The 16,386-nt window shown below is 46.7% G+C and overlaps 1 protein-coding gene across 2 annotated transcripts; it reads left to right on the top strand.

Annotated features, from left to right (window-relative positions):
• Positions 1 to 813: 813 nt before the first annotated feature.
• S100A10 (S100 calcium binding protein A10) lies at positions 814 to 12,290 on the top strand. 2 transcript variants are annotated; one of them, XM_008061446.2, is made up of 3 exons: positions 814 to 998; positions 7,075 to 7,227; positions 11,879 to 12,290. In XM_008061446.2, exons 2-3 carry the CDS (start codon positions 7,096 to 7,098, stop codon positions 12,038 to 12,040), a joined length of 294 nt encoding a protein of 97 aa, XP_008059637.1. In that variant the 5' UTR covers positions 814 to 998; positions 7,075 to 7,095; the 3' UTR covers positions 12,041 to 12,290. The 2 variants fall into 2 exon arrangements, with proteins under 2 accessions (XP_008059637.1, XP_021569811.1); XM_021714136.1 differs by having other exon boundaries at positions 854 to 939.
• The last annotated feature ends 4,096 nt before the right edge of the window (positions 12,291 to 16,386 follow it).

Here is a 16,386-nt window from a genome sequence, read left to right as displayed (position 1 = left end):
GACCCTCGCGGCGCGGAGGACGGGAGCCTGCCCTTCACCGCGGGACCCCGGTGCTGTGTCCCTGGACATCTGCCCTCCTCCCTGTCTGTCTGCCTCTCTTGACTACCACCTCTCCTACTTTCCGAGTTTTCCGAAGCCAACTTCTCGCGCCCGGCCTGGCTGGCATGTGTCCTGGCGGGTTCCTCGGTCCAGATGTGCGTAGCCTCCTCCCTGCGAGGCGGCCCGAGCAGGGCGGGTTGGCGGCTGGGGGCGCCCCTTCCTGAAGAGCACCCCTCAGTCCTCGCCAGACGGATGCCTCAGGTTGGGCTTCCTGCCATCCTGCTGGACGAGAGAGTCTTCCTGTTGCGGGTGGGGGGGGAGCTGTTTGTTTTCTTTATAAAGTCACTTTGCCTGGTGGGAGGCAACTATATGGATTCTATCTTCCTGTAATCTTAGTTAAATAAGTGAGACCAGAAAGAGATGGGGGAAGAGCCGGCTTTGATGAAGGACCTTCCAGTCCCAGATTAACGTGGCCCGGTGCAGTGAGGCCGGCGGACGTGCCATGGGTACCTGGTTCTCTGTCTGAGCTTGGCCCAGGCGCTTCCTCTGGCCCTGGATACCGCACTGTCCAACCTCTCGCTCTGCCTGTCTGAAACCAGGGATTCTGCCTTGTTGGCTGGGGGTGGCGAGGAATGCAGAACCGCTCTGGCCGGCTGAGGGAACCCTAAGTCAGGCGCTAGGATACACTGAGCCCACCCCCCACTCGGGGCTGGAAGAATCTGCAGGGCGTGGTGAGCACAAAGAGTGCCAGGATTCTCCTAGTGGTCTGAGGCCTGTGACTCAGCGGTGAGACCATGTGGGTGTGGCTGGTTGCAGATACTCTGTGGATGGTTTGGACCGAACACTCCCTGAAGGGAAAGGGCCATCTGTGCCATCTTAGAGGACATTTTCCAAGAGGAAGTGAGTCACACCAGGACTGGCCGCCAGTCTGAAGGAGAGGTTTCTTGATTGAACTGCGGGTGAGGGTAGCAATTAGATCTGCAGGGCCATGGCCAGACTGCTGCTTGGTGTGAGCCCTGTGCGCCTGGCAGCCTGCCTAAGCCTCGCTTGGGAGGTAGCTTTACCGTTAGGAGGTTTGCCGTTGTTGCGGACTTTCTTCTTCCCCTCTCGCAGAAGCTTCAGTTTCAGCCTCCAGGAGTGGGTTTTTATATCCTGTGCTTCGGGTGAGGTCAGGCTCATAGAAACACCCTGTTGGTGATCTTTGCCTCCGACATGTTTCAGCAAATTGCAGTCGATAATGCCAGGGGTTGGGGAGGAATGAGCTTATGTAATTCGTTTGAAACGTCTTCATCAGCCCTGCCCCCACAGATTCCTATCCAGTTTCTGTTTAAATCATCCCTTCTAATGGTATATAAGTTCCTTCACCGCCAGAGGGTACTTTCTTCATGGTGGTCTCTGATCCACCATTTGGAGTTTTCCTATTTCTATTCTTCCAATTTTCTTGGTCTATGGGGCATAAAGCGACTGGTCTCACCCCAATTTCTGTCTAGGTGTAACTCTCACTTGGCTTCTCCTGGATACGTCAGATGGGCCCCTTTCCGCCCATGTCTGGCCCCTGGCCAGCCTCATGAGCAGCCAACTCCAGTGAGGTCAGGCCTTGGGCTGGGTGGAGCTGAGACTGGGTGCCTCCCTGTTTTCCACTGACAGTTCAGAAAAATGTGACTTTTTAAGAGCACTACCCACTTGGTATGCCCTTGGACACAGCCCAGTCAAGTTGAGGGGAACAATGGACTTCTTTCAGGGTTATAATGTATAAATGGTGCTCAAAATGCTGGGAAAGCTGGAGTGAAATTTTAGAATCTTTCTGAAGTTTCTCATTTTTCCAGGGATTCAACAATTTAGGAATTCACATCAAAAGCAAAAAGAAAAGAAAAAAGTAATTAACTCACTTTGTAGCATTCACTATCCCTTCACTAAACTGCCAGTCACCCCACCAGAGGACTTAATAGAAATTGCTACAATACTGTTGTCCGCTGATTTAGGCTAGCGCCTGATAATTCTTCAAGAAGCAATGAATGTACTCGGTTGGGTCAAAGGAGGTTTCTGAGTTCTTTCTTCCTACTGAATTGCATCTGGAACTTTCCTTTGCCCCCCTGTTCTCTAGTGGGCAAGTTTTATTTAGTGAGAGGCGAGAGAGACAGCCTGGATCCTGACCCATTGCTTCAACTCATTCTTTCTGAATTCTCTTTAGGGATCAAATTCAAGAATGCCTTCTGGGTTCAATTTTCACTCACACGAAAAATTTCTTTCCCCAAAATTTCAAATGCAAAACAAAGGAAATCTCAAACATATTTTAAATAACAGATGTTTGTTTTTACTGACACCCTGCCAATTATTTTCTGGGTGGGCTGTAAGTAAACTAGGGTATGGACGAGATACAGAAGAGCAAGTCAGTCAGACCTCTTGCTCTTTAAAAGGGTCCTCTTTGAAAGTGCGGTCTGCATCTGGGCATGGGTCCAGAGCAAACATTTGGGATTGTTCAGGACCAGACACTTTCCTGAGGAGGACTCCTGCTCCCAGGATGACCAGAATTACATTATTGTTCATTTCATCCTTACAATTCATTGAGCAGGCCCTGTGAGGGCTGGGCACTGGCTACTGGATCCCTGCTCAAGGATCCCGCAGTCTAACAAGGAAAGAAACAAGAACACAAATGATTAGAATTCAGGACAGATTTTTAAACAGTATTTAATGAGCGGGTAACTCCTCAAGAGCAAGCATCATAGAAAGTGTGTGTGTGTTCCTGTGCATGTGTGTGTACATTCCTTGTGCCTGACACCATGTCCAGTACATATAAAGTAGGTGCTCATTGTAGGAGAACCAAAACAGAAGACTGAATTCTTCCCACAGAAACTAAATTTATAGAGTCCAAAATCGTTTTCTGTAGAGAAAACTATACTGAGAAAGACTTCTGATCTTTTGCTCTTAAGACCTGTGACTGAGGGCATATACAGGTATAATAATAAAATGACCAATCACCAGTAAGTGGACGGTGAGGCTGTTATATCCTGTGGAACTCAGAATCACAAAGTCGAAGGTGCAATGAATGAAAACTTAAGAAAACAGCCAGAGTCACAAGAGGAGAGAAATCACGTCAGTCTGACCAGACCTGTTTGGCAGGACACACATTTTTTTCCTTTGCATATGGAATGTGCTCTCCTCTGTACTCTACTGTTCCATTCATAGGCGAACCCTTTTGGGGCTCCTTTCCTGGCCCTTCCAGCTCTCACATCCTCCTGCTACAAAGTTTTCAGCCTAGTCCTGGGTAGTCGCATCTGCACCCCAGCTACTGCCAGGGGGATTGTTTGATTCGTTCATTCACTTAATAGTTATTTAGTGCTCCGAGGATATAAGCAGAATAATTTGCAGCTCTTGACCAAGAGGAACTTAAATCTAAGACAGACATGCAAACAATTAAATGTAATCAAGTGTTTCACGTATAGGTGTGGGTTGTTGGGAGCACAGAGAGAACGCTGCTACCCTCAGTCCCAGCCCCAAGACCCTCCTGCCCAACCAGGAAGCAGGAGGCCCATCTCTGTTCAGGATTGGAGCTTATAGGGTGGCTGGGTGGGGGGTGGAAATACCAGATACAGGTCCCTGAAGAACTTCAGCTTTAGCAATCAACTGTCAGCACTGCAGTCAGCCCAGCTGGCCAAGCCCCGCCCAAGAAGGGAGGGCAGAGCAGAGCTGAATCAGTGGGGCAGCTGCTGGCTACATGATTCATCCTGTAGCCCAGAGAGCAGAATTTTAATCACAAGGTTTTCCCCCTTTTCCTCGGTCTTATTTTAAAGCCAACGTGCTGCTCCTTCTTCAAAACTGAGCTCCTTGCTTGGGGCACAGGTTCCTGATGAGACCAACGGTGTCTCCTCTGGTTTCAGTGCTGTTTTCACCTCCTGGCTGGCCCTGCTCTGCACCCTTTTTTTTTTTTTAATCGTAGTCTCTCTCTGTCACCCAGACTAGAGTACAGTAGCACACTCACGGCCACCACAGCCTCAACCTGCTAGGCTCAGGTGATTCTTCCACTCTAACCTTCCAAGGAGCTGGAACCATAGGCATGCGCCACCACACCGGGCTAATTTTTTGATTTATTGTAGAGACAAGGGTTTGAGACCATGTTGCTCAGGCTGGTCTCAAATCCCTGAGCTCAGGCAATCCTCTCGCCTCGATCTCCCAAAGTGCTGGGATTATAGGCATGAGCCACCGCGCCCAGCCTGCTCTGCACTCTTTGCAGAAGGTCCACTGGACACCGAGAGTCAGCTGGCTGCTGTATTCACAGTGCATTTGCTGAATAAAACTGCTGGAGGAGGAGAGGAGGGGACAACTCTATAAGGTAGGGCTGTAGCTTCAGAGAGGAAAACCCCATCGTCTCATAAAAACGTGGGCAGGAAGGGGCAGGATTGGAGCGACCTCAGACCTCAGCACTCCTACAGGGTGAGGTAGATAGACCTCACTCTCTGGAGGAGAAAACCAAGGGTGACCAGAATTTCCTCAGCTTACAACATGTTTTTCTCGGGCATTCCTAAATTGGCCTATTTTTTGTCTGTTGTAGGGATTCTTACTCTGCTGCATCTCCTTTCTTATTTCTCTGGCTGTGCAGTGCATTTTCTTCTGCTCTGTCCCGTGAGGAAAGAAAACTAGGTGCCCCACCCAGTCTCAATTTCTGGAAGCTTTGGGAATCGGTCATGAAGTGCTCTGTTGCCCTGAGCTTGGGCACAGGTATTTTTAAACCTCTGTGGTGTCTGGCTCCTTTCCTGAGTTATTTAAGAACTGGGGTGGGATCCCACATCTTTCTCTCAGAGTAGACTCACTCGGTTCCGTTTTCTTAAGTTGTTGGACCTCCGGAACCAATCTAGGCAAGGCAGATTCTCTCCAAGCCCACTTCCATCTGCAACCCATATGGGGGAAAGGGGATGAGCCAGATCCGAGCTGCGGAGGAAGAGAAGGAGAAGGGTGTGGTTCCCCTGGAATTCATCTCACAGTGGACCTTGAAGCATTGACTCCCTGCTCTCTCCAAGAGAGCTAACTGCCTCCCTGCTGAATCATGGGAGAGTCTCTGGAGTAGCATTCTTTGGCATGCTGGTTCCTGTACTTTTCTAGAGATGAAAGGGTAGAATTTACAATTCTTAAGTATAATTGCTCAATCTTTATGTTTACCAACTCCGCCTTCTTCTCCCTAAAACTTGGCATTGGAGGAATCAGTGTTGAACAGGCATCTGTCAGCAGTAGGAACCAGGCCAAAGCATGTCTCAGGTTCTTGTTAGCGTTCTTCAGCAGGGAAAGTTGCCAGCCTGTCCTTCAGTCTGCGCCCAAAGCCTTTTCTTGTGATTTTCTTGTGTAGTATGTGTGTGTGCCATATTACAATTCACATTCACTTGTTTCCTATCCAGTAATGACTTTAGGTGCTCTATTCTGGTCAAGCAGTCCTTCCAATTAAGCCAAAATTCATTGAGCTCCTAGTAAGTTATCAATCACTGGGTCTTGATGAGACATGTGCCCTTAGTTCATAACACCTGAATGTAGTGATCTGACATGTTTCCTTTCCTTTCTTATAAACTCTTCACAACAAAAAACTCTTGCTCTCCTGCTGCACCTCAGAATGTGAGAGCAGCTCATTTGTCTGGTGCAACCAAAAATATATCAGATCCCTCAAGGAGTTAGTAATATACTGTTACTTTTTCCTTCTCAAGCGAACTAGATAATGGACTTTGAATAGCTTTTATTTAGGTAGGGCAACTGCGTTCTACTGCCAAAGATGCAACAAATAGCAAGTTCAGAACTTTAGTAAGAAATGCGTACCCAACAGACAAATTCATTTGCAAGCTGATGTCTAAACCCTAGAATCAGACTGAACCAGGTTGCCAAGTTGAGCCTAGGAGGTTGAATATCAACCAGGCTTGATTGCGTGGATGGTTGTTATCTAAGAGTCCCATTTACCAGCGCTAAGAGGAATGATGAAATATCTGTACTTTCACTAGGACCTTTGTCAGTTAAAAGAAAGAACACTGATCTTGCTTTTCTAACTGGTTAGAGTTTTTATTCGTCATTAGGTGATTTATGCAGAATTAGCTGGCAGCTAGAGAAACCCCTCATTTAGAGCGCCAGTACCTGGGTGTCTATTTCTACCAGCAAGAGACCTAAAAACTGGGGTGAATTGGTCCTTAGATTAACTGGATTTTACAGCTGGAAAGGATCAAATGGATGATCCTTCCAGTTATTCTCAGAAGACTGGCAATACATGTGGCTTAAAAGTTAATGTAGGGTGGGCATATTGGCTCATGCCTGTAATCCCAGTACTTTGAGAGGCCGAGGCAGGAGGATTGCTTGAGTCCAGGAGTTCGAGACCAGCCTGGGCACATAGCTAGACCTCGTCTCTACAAAAAAATCAGAAAATTAGCTGGGTATGGTGGTGCACACCTGTAGTCCCAGCTTCTTAGGAGGCAGGGGTAGAGGGTTGCCTGAGCCCAGGATGTCAATGCTGTGGTGAGCTGGGATCATTCCACTGCACTTAAGCCTGGATGATAGAGTGAGATGCCGACTCAACAAATAAATAAATAAGCCAGGCTCGGTGGCTCAGCCTGTAATCCCATGCTTTGGGAGGCTGAGGTGAGTGGATTGCCTGAACTCGCAGGTTCAAGACCCACCTGGGCAACTTGGCGAGACTTCATAAATCAAAAAATCAGCCAGTCATGGTAGCGCATGCCTGTAATTCCGGCTACTCAGAAGGCTGAGGTGGAAGGATCGCGGGAGCCCAGCAGGTCGAGGTTTGTGGTGGCCGGGAGCAGCCACTGCACTCCAGTCTGGGCAACAGGGTGAGACTCCAACTCAAAAAAAAAATTAGCTGGGCATGGTAGCGTGCACCTGTAGTTCCAGCTACTTGGAAGGCTGAGGCGGAAGGATCGCCGAAGCCCAGCAGGTCGAGCCTGCGGTGGCCGGGAGCAGCCACTGCACTCCAGTCTGGGTGACAGAGTGAGACTCCAACTCAAAAAATAAATAAATAAATAAATGGAAATCCTGTTTCTTTACATTCTTTAACAGGCTTCAACAGACCTCACCAAAATGCCATCTCAAATGGAACATGCCATGGAAACCATGATGTTTACATTCCACAAATTTGCTGGGGATAAAGGCTACTTAACAAAGGAAGACCTAAGAGTACTCATGGAAAAGGAGTTCCCTGGGTTTTTGGAAGTAAGTGTTGAAAGGCTCAGGAAGAACCAGACACAAAAGTCAGTGCTTCTAGGCCCTCCCTCTTTCTGTCCCTTCCTTGTGGAGGTCACTACTATAAAGGTGTTTCCATTCATTTATTAATATTTACTCCATTGTATTGAGTACCTACTATTAGTAAGATATTGTAGGGGGAACAAAGTGAAGAAGACAATCACTGCCCTCTAGGAGTTTGCAATCCGCAGGTGAAATAAGACTACACACAAACAACCACAATACGAGGCATTTGTTAGAAAATTATATCTGGAGTTATCATCAGTTGAGATAACATAGGGGACAGAGTTGGGGGGAAAAAAAGCTTTTCACTAGAGAGTAATCAAGCAGGGAATGGCCACCCTCAGGTCCATAAACCTGGTATTGGAGATGGCACTTCTTGGTCACATTCCACTTTGAGCAACTTGAATCTCCCCCTTCTTAAATTCCTTCAGATAAAAGAACTTCTCAAAAATGTTTCTAGTACTATAAAGGAATAGTGTCAGTAGTCTACTGAAGAAGAGCCAAGAGTCACTCCAGAAATAACTGCCTTTCACATTTAAAATGTTCTGAGAGGCCAGATGTGGTACCTCATGCCTGTAATCCCAGGACTTTGGGAGGCCGAGGCAGGAGGATTGCTTGAGCCCAGGAGTTTGGGACCAGCCTAGTCAACATAGCCAGACCTCGTCTCTACAAAAGAAGAAAACTAACCAGGCATAGTGGCACATGCCTATAGTCTTAGCTACCCAGGAGGCTGAGGCGGAAGGATCACCTGAGTTCAGAAGGTCGAGGCTGCACTGAGCTGTGATTGTGCCACTGCACTCCAACCTGGGTGACAGAGTGAGACCCAAATGCAAAAAAGAAAAATGTTCTGAGAACACGGGAGCATAGTCTGAGTTTATGCCTCACCTTTGATAGACTGAGAGAGCCATGAAGACTAGAGGCGGACTCTGCCATCAACTCAGATACGTCACTCAGGACATGAGGCTATGAGGCACAGTTGTCCTTTGACATGACAGGTCCTCAGGAGATGACTGATGACTTCAACTGAAGGTGAAACATGGCATCACAAAATAGTAGGTCAGAGTGTAAGCTCTTCTTCCCCTGTCACAGTTGTGTCACTTAAAAGCACATCGGGGGTTCAAGACCAGCCTGGGCAACTTGGTGGCACCACGCCTCTACAATAAATCAAAAAATTAGCCAGGCATGGTAGCACAGGTCGAGGCTGTGGGGCCATAAGCGTGCCACTGCACTCCAACCTGGGTGACAGTGTGAGACTCCAAGTCAAAGAAAAAAAAAAGACCAGGCTCAGTACCTCAAACCTATAATCCTAGCACTTTAGGAGGCCAAAGTGAGAGGATTGCCTGAGCCCAGGGGTTCAAGACCAGCCTGGGCAACTTGGTGAGACCTCGTCTCCACAATAAATCAAAAAATTAGCCAGTCATGGTAGTGCGTGCCTGTAGTTCGGCTACTTGGAAGGCTGAGCTGGAAGGTTCGCCTGAGCCCGGCAAGTAGAGGCTGCGGTGGCCGTGAGCATGCCACAACACTCAGCCTGGGCGACGGAGTGAGACTCCAACTCAAAAAAAAAGAAAGCATGTTATTACGGTGCTTGGTGTTGAATAATGCATTAGCCTCTGGAGGGGGAGAGGAGATGACAGTGAAAGTCTTGGTCCTGCCTCTTGCCATCTGCCCGATGAATAGCCCAAGTCAAGCCCCCAACTCCTGCATCAATAAACATGGGGCTTCATAATACACTATAATTTACATGTCATCAGCATCAGTTAAATAAGCAGATATAAATAACCTAAACACTCTCTCAGAGCTACAATTCCCTAGTGCTACCCCAGAATGAGTTGTTAGAATACATAGTTCCGCCAGGTGCAGTGGCTCATGCCTGTAATCTCAGCACTTTGGGAGGTGGAGGCGAGAGGACAGCCTGAGCTCAGGGGTTAGAGACTAGCCTGAGCAACATGGAGAGACCTTGTTTCTACAATAAATCAAAAAATTATCCAGGTGTACTGGTGCATGCCTGTGGTTCCAGCTACTTGGAAGGCTGAGGCGGAAGGATCACCTGAGCCCAGCAGGTCGAGGCTGTGGTGGCCATGAGTGTGCCCCAGCACTCCAGCCTGGGCAACAGTGAGACTCCAACTAAAAAAAAAAAGAATATGTAGAGAGTCCTGTAATCTAGATCCAGACCAGGAGCTAGACCATCTGGCTCTACCTTAACTAACAATGAGCAGGTTGCTTCAGCTCTCTTGTCCTCAGTTTCCTCCCCTGTAAATTGATTGAGAGTGCTGGATGCTGGACGTGATTATCTGAAAGGTCATTTGCATGTTCTATGATCCTTTAAGGCAAGCGTAAAATGCAAGGATAAAATGTGCTCATTTAAGCCTGCCCAGCACATGGACAAAAACATTCTCGGTACACTCAACACTTACTAATCATGTCGTTGTGTAAGTTAGAAGCCATAAGTTAGAAGGATGAGTATCACCTAAGACACAAACTCCGCCTCCCTAACGGGTTTGTAGCATGAGAAACGTAAAAAATATATGTAGCATGGAGTACTGAACATGGCAGGGTAATTTATTCCAGGCACAAGATCATAATTCTAGGCACACCTACACTCCCTGCATTAACAGAGCATTTTGTTTCTAAAGTAGACCCCTTAGGTCATCCAAATTTCACTCATTCTGACCGCAGCCAGGAAGTTGAGGGTGAGGCCAGAATTAGCTGAAACCTACCAAAAACTGCACAAGAGCAGGTTTTAGTTGATTGCTTGGGGCAGGAGTTTTCAGTCTTCATGGAGAAAATGCTGGTGCTATACCTCCAGGGATTTCTGAGTGCAATTTAAAAACATCCAGCACACTTGAAACACTATCAGTTCCCTCCCTCGTGAATACAGTCACAGGAATCCATGAATACTTCATCTGAGCCTTTTAACAACCTCTAATGGGCCATTTTTCCTCTGGTGCATGACTTGGACACTGTAGGAGAAACCATACTTTCTCCCTTCTAACCAGCATCACTACAAAAAGGAGTGATCAAGTCAATCACCATGGAAGCAAGATAAAAACAAGGGAGATATTGTCTGCCCATCTCTGTCCCACACATTCTTTCCAGGCACTGGGAGTCATGGGAGTTTATAACTCTAAAACACATATTCTTTGTGATGCTGGCCCAACATATAACATCCGTGAAGAGTATAGACCAGCGTGAACTTATCAACTCAAAGAAGGGAAGGGATTCTAGAGACACTCTAGTCCAGCCTCCTCAATTCATGGTTGATACACAAAGGGCCACTAAGCCGTGTGACTTACTCAAGGTCACATAGCTAATAAGATAAGAAATCACACTAAGATGGCCCTATCTGTACCAAGCAGAAATGGCAGCTATCAATCTACTCCAAACCTAAAACACCCCATGGCATCATTAGCACCTCCATAAACTCCATAGGACAGTGATCTGAAACATAATCCCTAAATAATCTTCTGAGATCTTTTCATAAGGAATTTCCTTTTTAAAGAATGTGACTGGCCGGGCACCATGGCTCACACCTATAACCCCAGCACAATAAATCAAAAAATTAGCCGGGCTCGGTGGCAAGCACCTGTAGTTCTAGCTACTTGGAAGGCTGAGGCAGAAGGATTGCCTGAACCCAGCAGGTCAAGGCTGCAATAGCCATGAGCCTGGGTGACAGAGTGAGATTCCAACTCAAAAAAATAAAGGATGTGGCCATGCTATCAGGAATAAATGTTTATTAAGAGAATGTAAGTTTCAGCCCAGCACAGTGACTCACACCTGTAATCCTAGTACTTTGGGAGGCCGAGGCAGGAGGATTGCTTGAGCCCAGGGGTTCAGGACCAGCCTAAACAACATAGTGAGACCTCATCGCTACAAAAAATTAGCTGGGTGTCCCAGCCGATTGGCACATGCCTGTAGTCCCAGCTTCTGGGGAGCCTAAGGCAGAAGGATGGCCTGAACCCAGAAATTCAAGGCTGCAGTGGGCCATGATCATGCCATTGCACTGCAGCCTGGGGGACAGTGTGAGACCCTGACTTGAAAAAGAGAGAGAGAGAGAGAGCCAGGTGCAGTGGCTCAAGCCTATAATCCCAGCAATTTGGGAGGCCGAAGCTAGAGGATTGCCTGAGCTCAGGGGTTTGAGACCAGCCTGGGCAACTTGGCGAAACCACGTCTCTACAATAAATCAAAAAATTAGCCGAGTGTGGTAATGCACACCTATAGTTCCACCTACCTGGAAGGCTGAGGCGGAAGGATCACCTGAGCCCACCACTTTGAGGCTGTGGTGGCTGTGAGTGTGCCACTGCACTCCAACCTGGGCACAGAGAAAGACTCCAACTCAAAAGAGAGAGAGAGAGAATGTAAGTTGAAACTACAAAATGGGGAATTTCAGGTGGTTCTTAGGCAGACTCCAAGCATGAAGTTCCTGATATGCTTCCTCAAGTGTGTATATATATGTACACACACACACAATTTAGATGACCTTCAAAGGTTGCTTATGACCTAAAAGAAGAGCACAAATGATAGATGTAAACATGGTCGTCAGAAGTACAAATCCAGTAAGGTCATCATTGCAACCATTAACTAACGTTTCTTGCCTTCCTACCTTTTTTTTTTTCTTCAGAATCAGAAAGACCCTCTGGCTGTGGACAAAATAATGAAGGACCTGGACCAATGCCGAGATGGCAAAGTGGGCTTCCAGAGCTTCTTTTCGCTCATTGCTGGCCTCACCATTGCATGCAACGACTATTTTGTAGTACACATGAAACAGAAGGGAAAGAAGTAGACAGAACCGAGCAATGCCTCCCACCCTGCTAAGAGTTATCCCACAGGGTCACTGAAGGACTCTGCCCAACGCTTCCCCCTGTATAAGGATTCTGTGAGCAGATCAGGACCCTTAGAAAATGTACAAACAAATCCAACTCCCGTGTGACAAGCAGAGAAGAAAAGTTAATTGAAGGCCAGATAAGCTTTTGATTTTTGTATTGTTTGCACCCTCTTGCCCTCAATAAATAAAGTACTTTTTTAGTTCTGAATTTGAGACAGAATGTGTTGCTTCTTTAGAAATAGTTTCTCCTGAAGCAGCATCTTGCCCTTGGGCCACCAGCACACGGCAGAGCTCTTTCCACGAAAGCAGCAGGATGGGAAAGTGTCGGACCCAAACGCAAAGCATTAAGAGAAGGCTCTGCGGGAATATATTCTAATTTTATAATTGCCGAGCACAGTCTTGCCCAGTTAAATCAGTATTTTGCCAGCCAGCACTATGCATGTCTGAGGTGTCCAAATTCATGTTTCATAGCAAAGTTTCAGCAAACTCTAGGGCAAAGATAAGAGAAGCAGTCAAAGTAGGATAGCATATGTATGTAGTATGGCACCCCAGTAGTAACGTCACACTAATGTCTGTTGAACTCCTGGATCTCAGGAAATATACTAAGCATGACTTATCCATGGGATAGTGCTTTTTTGTTGAAAATGAACTGCTGGCCGGGTACAGTGGCTCAAGCCTGTAATCCCAACACTTTGGGAGGACGAGGAGAAAGGATTGCCTGAGCCCATGGGTTCGAGACCAGCCTGGGCAACTTGGCGAGACCTCATCTCTACAATAAGTCAAAAAATTGCTGGGCATGGTGGTGCACGCCTGTAGTTCCAGCCACTTGGAAGGCTGAGGTGGAAGGATCACATGAGCCCAGCAATGATCGAGACTGCGGTGGCCATGAGCATGCCACTGCACTCCAACCTGGGTGACAGAGTGAGACTTCAACTAAAAAAAAAAAAAAAAAAAAATGAAGTGCTAGTTCTAACGTCTGGACAGAGAGCAAAATGTTTCTCCTAGCCCTTTTTCATGTTACAAGCTTAACATATATACGCATCACATGTTATATACTTATTAATAACACAATGCTCTATATTTTTGTGAAGAGGTGATATATGAATTCCTGAATTGGTATATGAAATTATCCAGTTAAATAGCTCAATGAGCCTAGGCAACCATGCCTCCACAAAAATAAAAATCAACCAGGCATGGTGGTGCATGCCTATAGTCCTAGCTACTCCAGAGGCTGAGGCAGGAGGATCTCTTGAGCTCAGAAGTTTAAGACTGCAGTGAGCCATGATCACACCACTGCACTCTAACCTGGGCAACAGAGTAAGGCCCTGTCTCTAAAAAGATTGAAACATACAAAATAATAATTTAAAACTTGATTAGGAAAATGTAAATTTACAAAATGGAGAGTTTAATAATAACTTTAAAGTAGATGAATAAAGATGGAAACATTAGATCAATGTAACTGAGGAAAACTCCCATCTAACGCTGGAAAAAAGTGCAGTATAAAGTTATCTACCGCCGGGCTCGGTGGCTCAGCCTGTAATCCCGCGCCTTTAGGAGGCTGAGGTGAGTGGATTGCCTGAGCCCGCGGGTTTAAGACCCACCTGGGCAGCGAGACCTCATCTCTACAATAAATCAAAAAATCAGCCGGGTGTGGTAGCACATGCCTGTAATTTTGGCAACTTGGAAGGCTGAGGTGGAAGGATCACCGGAGCCCAGCAGGTCGAGGCTGCGGTGGCCGGGAGCGGCTACTGCACTCCAGTCTGGGTGACAGAGTGAGACTCCAACTCAAAAAAATAAATAAAATAAATAAAGTTATCTACCATCATAAGGAAAAACATGCAAAAGGGAACAGCATAGTTCAAAACTAGCTTTAGGAAAAATAAATCCATAATAAAGTCAAAATCAGGGAAAAAATTCTAACCTTTTTCTTTAGTCTCAGTCAAGAATTGTATCAGCAAGGTTTACAAAGAGGGATTTATGGCCGGGCTCAATGGCTGAGCCTGTAAGTACTGAGCCAGTGCTTTGGGAGGCGATGGTGAGTGGATTGCCTGAGCCCGTGGGTTCATCTCTACAATAAATCAAAAATTAGCCGGGCGTGGTAGCGCGCACCTGTACTTCCAGCTTCTTGGAAGGCTAAGGCAGAAGGATCACCAGAGTCCAGCAGGTCGAGGCTGTGGTGGCCAGGAGCGTGCCACTGCACTCCTGTCTGGGTGACAGAGTGAGACTCCAACTCAGAAAAAAAAAAAAACAAGAAAAAAATAAAAAGGGATTTATTACAGGAGTATTAAATGAAAGGGGAACTTGCTAGCTAAAGAAATTATCTTGACTCCGGGGATGACCCCAGCCCATGCTGCAAAACTGGGCCACCAAGGGAGCTGCCGGCTGAGGATGCTGCCTGAACTTAGAAGCCATCTACAGCTGGTAGCCCCAGGACCACACAACCCCGTGGCTCGTCTCACACGAGCAAATACAGAAACCCATTGCCCTGCCTCTTTCTACACAACTTGGTTCCCATATCCAAGTGTCAAGGAAGTGCATCTAATTGGCAGACACTCCATCACAGCAAAACCCTAACCAAAAGGAAGTCTGGGAAATAGTTTTTTTTTGTTTGTTTTTTTTTTTGAGTTGGAGTCTCACTCTGTCGTCCAGACTGGAGTGCAGTGGCCGCCCCCGGCCACCGCAGCCTCGACCTGCTGGGCTCCAGCGATCCTTCCGTCTCAGCTTTCCAATTGTAGCTGGAACTACAGGCGCGCATTACCACACCCGGCTCATTTTTGATTTATTGTAGAGATGAGGTCTCGCCAAGTTGCCCAGGCAGGTCTCGAACCCGCGGGCTCAGGCAATCCACTCACCTCAGCCTCCCAAAGGGGTGGGATTACAGGCTGAGCCACCGAGCCTGGCTCAGGAAATAGTTTAACAGTTTCCTACCTCTGCATAGAAGTATTTGGCATGTTGATCCCGCCACAGTGAGGATTCTAATTCACAGAGAACTATCCCAACCTATGGGGTAAAGAAATTATGGCTCCAAGGGAAGGAGACTAAAAGATAACCCCATTGATAGAGACTAGAAAAACAAACTGGTCTGTCACAGTAAGGCAAACCATCTCTTGTCCATGAGAATGTATGTCAGTCCAGATTTACCTATTTGGTTTACCTGCCCCCTGGGGCAACTGTTTACTGGGTATTATGAAGATTAACAGTCAATTCACAAATGGGCAGGGAAAATTGTAACACAGGAAGATATTATGAGGTCAGATGTCCCCAGAGCCATGGCAAACTTCCACACTCTAAGCCTCTTTACCTGAAAATAGGGAACTATCCCAGGAGGAGGAGGGCTCTAGGAATAAGAGGAAGGAAGTTTCAACTCATCCTCATGGTGGATGTGTAGATGTTGAAAATGACACAACGTGTTATTCCCAGCAGATTACCCCAGACTCTGGCATTCAGAAAGGTGCCTTGTGCCAGGAAATCACCTAAGTCACTGTATCTGTGATGGGCGGGTGGTTAAGTGTGTTGAGGGGAAGGGTTATGACACCTTTCTCACTTTAGCCCCATTGCTCAAAGCATTTAGTAGGGAGATAGCACAAAGAAAATAACCATGGTATTTAGGATGTGAATCCCACTTGGCTCTTCATGCCAACAAAAACACATGGGTCCCACAATCTGACCCGCTGAAACCGCTGTCTAGGTTTCAGGGGCCCCAGCCCAATGGCTCCCAGAGGGCAAAGCTGCAATTATGCCAATAGTCATCAAGAAGAACCATCTGGAAAATTCCACTCATTCTGCTACATGGCTGAGTTGTAAAAGCAGATCCCGCCCCTCCCCGCACCCAGTTATGAAGGAAGAATGAATAGCAGTGTAGAAAGTCAGTTTCAAACACACCGCAGAGCTGGCTTTGAAAAACAGCTCATTTTTTCTCTTGCCCCTACTCCCTTGTCCAAATGCCACAAACATTAGCCAACTATCTGTGATTTAATACTTTTCTACCAAACCCTTCTCACTAGCAGACAGAGGACAAGTCTATAAACCTCTCTCTCAATTTGACCAATTTTGAAGTGATTGTTAAAGTCCCTTCAGCCGCTCTTAACCCCAGAAAGATAGCTGTGAATAGAAATTCACTCACTCATTTGGCAAATATTAACAAGTGCTACTATGTGAATTATACCAAGGAAAGTTCTGTAGAAAGTCAGATATAAAGAAGCAGATGGCCACCATGGCTGCTCAAGAAGATTACAGTCTAGGTTGAAAAATAATAGATAAAGCAGACAAAAGTTAAATAACAACACAACAGTACTGACAAGGGT

Source organism: Carlito syrichta, unplaced genomic scaffold (genome assembly GCF_000164805.1).
Source record: "Carlito syrichta isolate Samal-C Ts95f unplaced genomic scaffold, Tarsius_syrichta-2.0.1 Scaffold305252, whole genome shotgun sequence".
Lineage (NCBI taxonomy): Eukaryota > Metazoa > Chordata > Mammalia > Primates > Tarsiidae > Carlito > Carlito syrichta.
This window is presented reverse-complemented; position numbering and strand designations above follow the sequence as displayed.

What these genes read in the sequence shown, in the direction of transcription:
- S100A10 (XM_008061446.2), top strand. Translation starts at nt 7,096, where the DNA reads ATGCCATCTCAAATGGAACATGCCATGGAAACCATGATGTTTACATTC. An exon ending in AGTTCCCTGGGTTTTTGGAA is followed by an intron (nt 7,228 to 11,878) that starts GTAAGTGTTGAA and finishes TTTTTTCTTCAG; the next exon opens with AATCAGAAAGACCCTCTGGC.